At 52.0% G+C, this 8,481-nt stretch overlaps 1 protein-coding gene across 1 annotated transcript in view; it reads right to left on the reverse strand.

The window, feature by feature from the left end:
* LOC106813875 (two pore potassium channel protein sup-9-like) overlaps nucleotides 1-6,149 on the reverse strand; it is a 45,293-nt gene extending 39,144 nt beyond the window's left edge. Inside the window, exons 1-3 of the mRNA XM_014818121.1 lie at nucleotides 6,145-6,149; nucleotides 5,733-5,827; nucleotides 1,817-2,107 (exon numbers count right to left, since the gene is read on the reverse strand). Coding sequence (XP_014673607.1) covers nucleotides 1,817-2,107; nucleotides 5,733-5,827; nucleotides 6,145-6,149 — 391 coding nt within the window. The remainder of the gene's footprint in view (nucleotides 1-1,816; nucleotides 2,108-5,732; nucleotides 5,828-6,144) is intronic.
* Nucleotides 6,150-8,481: the final 2,332 nt, after the last annotated feature.

The following is an 8,481-nucleotide window of genomic DNA, read 5'->3' on the forward strand; positions in this document are numbered from 1 at the left end:
GAGAGAGAGAGAGAGAGAGAGAGAGAGAGAGAAAGATGGCGGAAAACGAAATATGGAGAGGGAAGGGGAGAGCGGGAGAGGGAGAGGAAGGAAGGGGAGAGAGATCCCGCCCTAGGTTCCACGGGTAAGCAAAGGGCAATATTTCACGTAATGGATCATTTACCTCGCGGGCACTCACTATAATGCGCTGCTTGCTCGTTGCTGCTACAACACACTGCTATGTGTGTACGTGGAAGCCATTAACAGTAGCAGGTCGGCTAGATAGAAGATGGACAGACAGACGGCCAGAGAGACAGGCAGACAAACAGACAGACGGACGGACAGACAGATAGAGAGACAAGCAGATAGAGAGACAAACAGACAGATAGACAGATAGAGAGACAGAATGAAAAATAGACAGATAGCGGGACAGAATGACAAATAGACAGATATATAGAGAGAGACAGAATGACAAATAGACAGATAGCGGGACAGATTGACAAATAGACAGATATATAGAGAGAGACAGAATGACAAATAGACAGATAGCCGGACAGAATGACAAATAGACAGATATATAGAGAGACAGAATGACAAATAGACAGATAGAGAGACAGAATGACAAATAGACAGATATATAGAGAGAGACAGAATGACAAATAGACAGATAGTGAGACAGACTGACAAATGGACAGATGGAGAGACAGAATGACAAATAGACAGATAGAGAGATAGAATAACAAATAAACAAATAGAGAGACACAATTACAAATAGACAGATCGAGAGACAGAATGACAGATAGACAGATAGATAGCCAGAATGACAGATAGACAGATATATAGAAAGACAGCGCGACAAATGGACAGACTGACATATACATTACCTACTCGATTAGCTACATTAGAATATGAATGCGGTCACGCAGCATGCCTGACACGCGTAAGCAAGAAAAAACAATGCTGCTGTCTATAATTTATGTTATCATGCCATCACAATTGTGTGTAACAGTCCGTATATCAAGACAGACAAGCGTAATTATGCCCCTCAATCACACACTCATGCCTGCAGAACATGTACACACGCACGCGCGCGCGCAAACACACACACACACACGCACGCACGCACGCGCATACAAGCGCACATGCATACAGATATATGCACGCCCTAACACGCACGCGCGCTTACACGCACACACGTACGCACACGCACACGCACGCGCGCTTACACGCACACACGTACGCACACGCACACGCACGCGTGCACACACGCACACACACAGATTGATACACTATACCACTGGGTGAACGTCACATCTATAACACACTTACTGGTAACCTAGATGGATTTTCTAGCGCTTACCTAACTAGAGTTTATAAGGCTTACCTATCTAGAGTCACGTATAGAAGTATTATAATAAGACTTATCAAAGGGGAAGACTAGAGTTAAAACTTACCTGTAAATTTACCAGCAATAACCTATAGATGTAATTAACCTCTACCTGCGAAGTTAGCCTACCTATAGAGCTAACAGCATTTACCTATAGAAGTAATTAACTACCTGCGGAGTTAAATTACCTTTAGAGTTAACAGCACTTAGCTGTAGAGGTAATTAACTCTACCTGCGGAGTTGCCTTACCTGTAGAGTTAACAACACTTACCTATAGAAGTAATTAACCTCTCTACCTGCGAAGCTAGCTTACCTATAGAGTTTACAACACTCACCTATGATTAAATTGAGATATAATTAGCTTACCTATAGATGTAATAACTTTATCTTCTGCGGTGTTATCTTACCTGTAGAGTTTGCAACACTCACCTATAGATATAATTAGCTTACCTATAGTCGTAATGACTGTGATGGAGAACAACAGAGCGCCTGAGAACGACCACTGCTGTTCTGCCTCCCCGGGGTCGAGGCCGTCGTAGCCCTGCCGCAGTGCCTTCACTAACTGCTTCTCAAACACCTGCAGATTGGCTTCAGCTTCCCGCGTCCAGTTGTCCGGCCAGAAGATGTTTGTCTCCAGCGTGAGCTCCCAGAGGCTGTCAACGAGTTCGTCGCGTACCCTGAGCAGCTCTCGCTTCTTTTCCATCTCGAAGGGCGACTCGATGGCGCGGAAGATCAGGCCACCTGCGATCGTATAGCCGATGACCGTACTGCAGAGTCCGAGCTGGGAGAAGAGAGCGGCGATGAAGCGGGCGCAGTAGGCGCGGCAGCGGCGCGGGTCGACGGTGCAGGTGAAGCAACGTGCGCGCGTGCAGCGGAGCGTGCAGCAGTCGCACACGGGCCGCTTGCCGACGCTGCTGCTGCTGCTGCTGCCGACGCCGCCGAAGCGTCGGCGGAAGTTGAACGGCATTTTATCCATAGTTGCTGTGGTGGTGGTGGTGGTGGTGGTGGTGGTGGTGGTGGTGGTGGTACTGCTGTTGCTGCTGTCGCTTCTTCTTCTTCTTCTTCTTCTTCTTCTTCTTCTTCTTCTTCTCCTTCCTCTTCTGCTGCTGGTGCTGGTGGTGCTGGTTTAACTGCTGCTGCTGGTGGTGGTGCTGTTGTTGTTGCTGCTGTCGCTTCTTCTTCTTCTTCTTCTTCTTTTTCTTCAGCTGCTGCTGCTGCTGCTGGTGGTGGTGGTGGTGCTGCTGCTGCTGCTGATGGTAGTGCTGCTGCTGGTGGTGGTGGCGTTGCTGCTGTTGCTGTTGGCGGTAGCGCTGGTGGTGGGGATGGTGTTACTACTACTGTTGCTGCTGCTGCTGCTGCTGCTGCTGGTAGTGGTGGTGGTGGTGGTGCTGCTGCTGCTGAAGTCACGTATGATGCCGTTCTCTGTCTGCTCCTTCTTTCTCGCCCTCGCTCTCTAGTTTGCTCGCACTCTCTCTCTCTCTCTCGTGCGCGCTCTCCCGTCTTTCTCACGCACGCACGCACGCACGCACGCACGCACGCGCGTGGGGATCACTCCAGCTCTCCCTCTCACTCTGTATTTCTCTCTCTCTCTTACTCGCTGCACCACGCGCTTCCTCTCTTCCTGCTGCCTGCCGAAATATGGAAATGAGAGAGAGAGAGCGCGCGCGAGAGCGAGAGGGAGAGAGAGAGAGAGCGCGCGCTCGTGGTAGCGGTAGCGGCGGCGGTAGCGGCGGTAGCGGCGCGCGTGTTGCGGTGCGTGCGCGTCGCAGCCGTAGCAACAACACGCGGAGCACGTGCGAGATCAGCTGGTGACTGTTGCTGGCAGATGCAATAGCCTGATGGCAAGCACGAGCAGCAGCTGCTACTGGTGATGCTGCTGCTGCTGCTACTGCTGCTGCTGCTGCTAGTTGTGCTGCTGCTAGTGGTGATGGTGCTGCTGCTGCTAGTGGTGATGCTGCTGCTAGTGGTGATGCTGCTGCTAGTGGTGCTGCTGCTAGTGGTGCTGCTGCTAGTGGTGATGGTGCTGCTGCTGCTACTGCTGCTGCTGCTGCTAGTGGTGCTGCTGCTAGTGATGATGGTGCTGCTGCTGCTAGTGGTGATGCTGCTGCTTGTGGTGGTGCTGCTGCTGCTAGTGGTGATGCTGCTGTTGCTCCTGTGGTGGTGGTAGTGGTGGTTTTTCCGTTCTACTGCTGCTGCTGCTGCTGCTGCTGCTACTGCTACTGCTGCTACTGCCTTTTCCGTTCTGCTGTTGCTGGTGCTGCTGCTGCTGACAGCGTAACCAGGGATATAATAATGTAAACCACGTTAATGCACGATGTTGTGTGATGGGGCGGATCGTCCACATAGTCTAGCTGTCAGACGCATGTGTGTGCGTCACGGTGTGCGTGAGTGCGAGCGCGCGCGCGCGTGTGTGTGTGTGTGTGTGTGTGTGTGTGTGTGTGTGTGTGTGTGTGTGTGTGTGTGTGTGTGTGTGTGTGTGTGTGTGTGTGTGTGTGCGCGCGCATGTGTTCATGTGTGGGAATGCGCGTATACACGCGCGTGTGCGTGTGTGTGCGTGTGTGTGTTTTTCATTTCCTACACGTATTCTCTCGATTGAAACAGCTTCGTTTGCGCATGCGCGCATAGCAGCCGCAACCCGTTAGTTAGGTGAGGGCGTGCGGGAGCGTTTACATAGGAACGGATGAGCTTTTAATCACTCGCCTTTAATCACAATTGAAACCATTGGTGTTGGTTTTAGCGAGGAAAATGACAAGAGGCGTCCGATATACGTACGCGCCACGAACGCGCATACGACGCACGGCACGCCACGGCGCGCAGCACCACGAACCAAACACGCTACGTACGCACGCACACGCACGCCACGCACACGCACGCGCACGACACCCACAACACGCCTATTTCTAGCCCATTCAAGAAGCCACCTCAACGCAATGGTAAAATTATCACAATATGTCTCATAACGTCTTAGTATTTCTCATGGCTCAATTAAATGATCTCAGTATGTCTCATGTCTCATGAAAATTATCTCAACAGCTGTACAACGCTGTAACACACTAGCGACACATGTGCAGACGCCACACGATCCGTCTCTCCCACGCCCACCGGAAACGGAACCGGAACCGAATCCTGGACTGAAACTGGGACCGGGATGCGACGCTAACCACTAAAGCGACCACCCGAACTGTTTCGCCGACGCCCCCCCCCGCTCACTTACTAAACGTTCTCTCGCTTCTCTTACATTTTAATTAGTGAATTTATTCAAGCGAGCTAGTACGTGCGTGCGCGTGCGTTCCCCACTCCAGCGATGCCTCGTGCATTAGAGCACCGTATGTACTCACACCGTCCTGACTATTTATGGAGTTGCTTTTACAATTTGCCCTCGAGAGCTGCGTGCGTGCGTGTGAGCGTGCGTGTGTGTGTGCGTGTGCGCGTGCGCGTGCGTGCGGCATGTGTGCGCCTGGGCCATCCTGCCGTGTTTGTGCTCGTGTGTGCGGCTGTGTACGTGCGTTGCGTTGCGGTCGCTGCTGCTGCGGTGGCGTTTGCCGTCGCCGTGCGTGGCGTACGCTTACGCAGCGGCGCGGAGCAATGAAAAGTCGCGTGATTAAAACTCGCCGAAATTGGCGCTTCAAATGATCCGCTATCGCGCCTGAATTGTGCCGGAGAGAAATCCCCCGTCATGCACCATTCACCGTTATAAATTTTTCTTTTACAGCGCACTTTAGCACGCGGAACGTGCCTACACGCCACGCCGGATGGTTTAGCAGCCAGTAATACTGGTGTGTGTGTGTTGTATTCTGGTGTGTGTGTGGTAGTTGCTGTGTGTGTGATGTGTGTGATGTGTGGTGTGTGTGTGTCGTTCTGTCTATCTGTCTGTGTGTGTGTGTGTGTGTGTGTGTGTGTGTGTGTTTGTGTTGTGTGTTGTGTGGTGTGCGGTGTGTTGTGTGTGTGTGTGTGTTTGTGTGTCGTGGGTGTGGTGTGTGTGTGTGTGGTGTGTGTGTGTGTGTGCTGTGTGTATGGTGGTGTGTGTGTGTGTCTGTATGTTTCTTCCTGTCTGTCTGTCTGTCTGTCTGTCTCGTGTGTGTGTGTGTGTGTGTGTGTGTGGTGGTTGTGTGTGGTGTGTGGTGTGTGTAGTGTGTGTTTGTGTGTGTGGTGTGCTGTGTGTGTGTGGATGTGTGGGTGGTGTCGCTGTGTGTGTGTTTGTTAGCTTCGCCCCCCCTATATACATTATATATATAGTATATATATATATATAATATATCGCCTATATTTTATTAGTGCCGCAAACACGCCGCGGACACGCACAACTTTTGGATTTTTACTTTTTTTCTTTTCCTAATTTTTTTCTCTTTCTCGGTTCATCGCCAACCTTGTAGCTTTTCTGTGATGGAACTATAAACTGTCGAATTTACACTCGAGTATAGTAGCAGTAGATACGCGGCGCATAGAACCACACATGCTTCACTTCACGCATATTAGGGAAGCCTAGTTTCTGTAGCATAACTTTCCTTTTTCATGTCAAAAAATGATTAAACTATCTTGAATATGCATCGGGAATTAGTATCGGTGTTGGATCTGCATCCCCCGGCTTTATCCACTTCACTCCTCACGTCACCCGGTTCCCAATCCATGCAGATCTTTTGCCGTAACTCAGGTTATGGCGGTGTTGCGCCAATGACTCATAAATGAGCCGTTGAACCCGCTAACCCTGTGTCGTAACGATGGCAATATAAACGCGCGTGCTCGGTTCTCGCTGTTGCTACAGCACCGCCAACATTCACTGCATGCTCATAAGGCTCGTATATTGCCTGCACGCATGCACGCACGAACGCACGCACGCCGCATGCACGCCACGACACACACAACGCACGTGTTGGAGAGGTTGGGATGAGTACGTTATTTATGAAGATATTGCGCTTATAATATATATATATATATATACACAGTGAAGTCTACGGTATTAGACTCAGTGAGCAGCAGTAGCAGCAGCAGCAGCCAGTAGCAGTAAGCCAGTAGTAGAGCGCAGCAGCAAGTAACATGCAGTAGCAGTCACCAGCAGTATGCAGCAGTACTAGCAGCAGTAGTAGTAGCCAGTAGCAGCAATGCAGCGGCAGTAGCACAGTAAGCAGCAGCAGCCAGTGCTGGCAGCAGCGGCAGCAGCAGCAGCAGTAGCAGTACGTAGCAGTAGCAGCAGAGCCAGGCAGTAGCAGCCGCAGTAGCCGCAGCAACAGTACGCAGCAGTAGGCAGCCCCAGCAGTAGAGTAGCGAGTAGCAGCGTAAGCAGCAGGTCTGGCTGCTGATCGGCTACATTACACCACGCGCTCCACCACGCTGAATCAACGCTGATAACCGCAAACACACCGATACACAGCTATAACAACCCCGCGCCCCGCGGCACACCCCCTGCGGGCCCACAGGCACCACAGCACCGAGCCCCCACTGCATGTATGTAGTGTCACATCTTCCCTGATTGCGTGTCGATGACGGAGAAATGTCTGTCGAATTATCTAGCGGGGCTTATCAAGCAAAAGAAGACAGAGTCAGTGACGCACAAAGGCTCTCTTGTTCTTCTGCCCCTCTTAATTCTCCTTCAATTTCCTCTTCCATTCCTCTTCTTACCCCTGTTCTTCTCTTTCCTCCCGCCCTTCATTCTTCTTCTCTACATCCTTCTTCTTCCTCCTTCCCTCCGCCTCCTCTCTACGCTTCTCACCTCACTCTCTGCTCTCTCCTCCACGCGCTCCTCTACCTCCCTTCGCCGCCGTCCTTTCCGCCATCTTCCTCCTCCCCTCCCCACCCCTCTTTGCCTCCGTTCACACATATCACGTTATCTCGTATAATGGGCGTGGAGGAGGGGATGCTGGAAGAAGGGGAGAGAAGGGAAGGCGAGCCGAAGTAAGCGTAGCATAGGAGGGTGAGACGAGAATGCAAGCAAAAGCATGGTAGCAGCGAGGGCGGAGAAAAAAGGAGGTAATAGGCGGAAGGACCGAGTTAGAGCGAGGAATGAAGAGCTAAGAACGAAGCACTCTCAGCTTCCTCAGTTTACACGCGGTTCGCCAGTCATCTGGTGAAGCCCATCTTATTCGTCATGTCATCGATTTTGGTTTATTGGAGTTAGCATTTCTATTCTGTGACAGTCGGGCACGGTGCGCAGAAGGGAGGGCGGAGGCAGGCAGGCGTGAGGAGGCGTGGAGCAGGAGCGGGAGCGGAGCGAGCGGGGGAGGGGAAAAGGATAAGCGTGGCGGGGAGAGAAGAAGGAGGAGGGAGAAGAGGAGAGCGAGGGGGAAGCGGGGAGGGAAGCAGCGAAGAGAGGAGTGAGGAGGCAGGCGGAATGCTGAGCCGGGGAAGCGAAGGCATGTTGGATGAGGGCGGAGAGAAGAGCAAGGACAAAGAAGGAAGAGAGAAGAAGGAGGAGTGGGAGGAAACGAGATGACAGGGGATTTAGAAGGGAGAAAAGGAGGAGGACTGTGCAGGAGGAGAAGGAGGAGGAGAGAAAGGAAGATGAAGGAAGAAGGAGAAGCAAAGAGGAAAGAGGAGGGGCGGGGGGGGCAATCGTAGCGCCGAAGAAAAAGAAGCGTGCGTCATACAGGCCGGCACATTGCCATGTAAAAAAACGAAAGAGATCTTAGTTCGATTTATTTCGCTCGCAGACTGATTGAGGTGGATGCGTGTTTAGTGTATATATCGTTGCTGTAATGTCGTGTGAGGATATCGGGGGGGGGGGCGCTTAGAGTTGGAGGGTGCGGTGAACTACGTTCTTGCGGCGTGTCTGGCCACGAGCGGATCACGTCTGGACAAGGCGCGCTTAGAAGGAACGGTTAGGGGCTAGAGCAAAATCTGGCTGGCTGATACGAAGCGCGGACGGCACACGCGCGAGCGCGCACGTACGCCGCGGTCTACACGGAGCAGCGGCAAACAAGTACCACACGCACCGCGCGCACGACAACACGACAACCACACACACGCTGCGCGCACACGACAACCACACGCACACAAACCACACACACACGCGCACACACACACACACACACACACACACACACACACACACACACACACATGCGCACGCACGCACGCACGCATAATTTATGTAGGTGCCGACGCTATCCAGTAGATGGATA

This window comes from Priapulus caudatus, unplaced genomic scaffold (assembly GCF_000485595.1).
Source record: "Priapulus caudatus unplaced genomic scaffold, Priapulus_caudatus-5.0.1 Scaffold838, whole genome shotgun sequence".
Taxonomy (NCBI): Eukaryota; Metazoa; Priapulida; class Priapulimorpha; order Priapulimorphida; family Priapulidae; genus Priapulus; species Priapulus caudatus.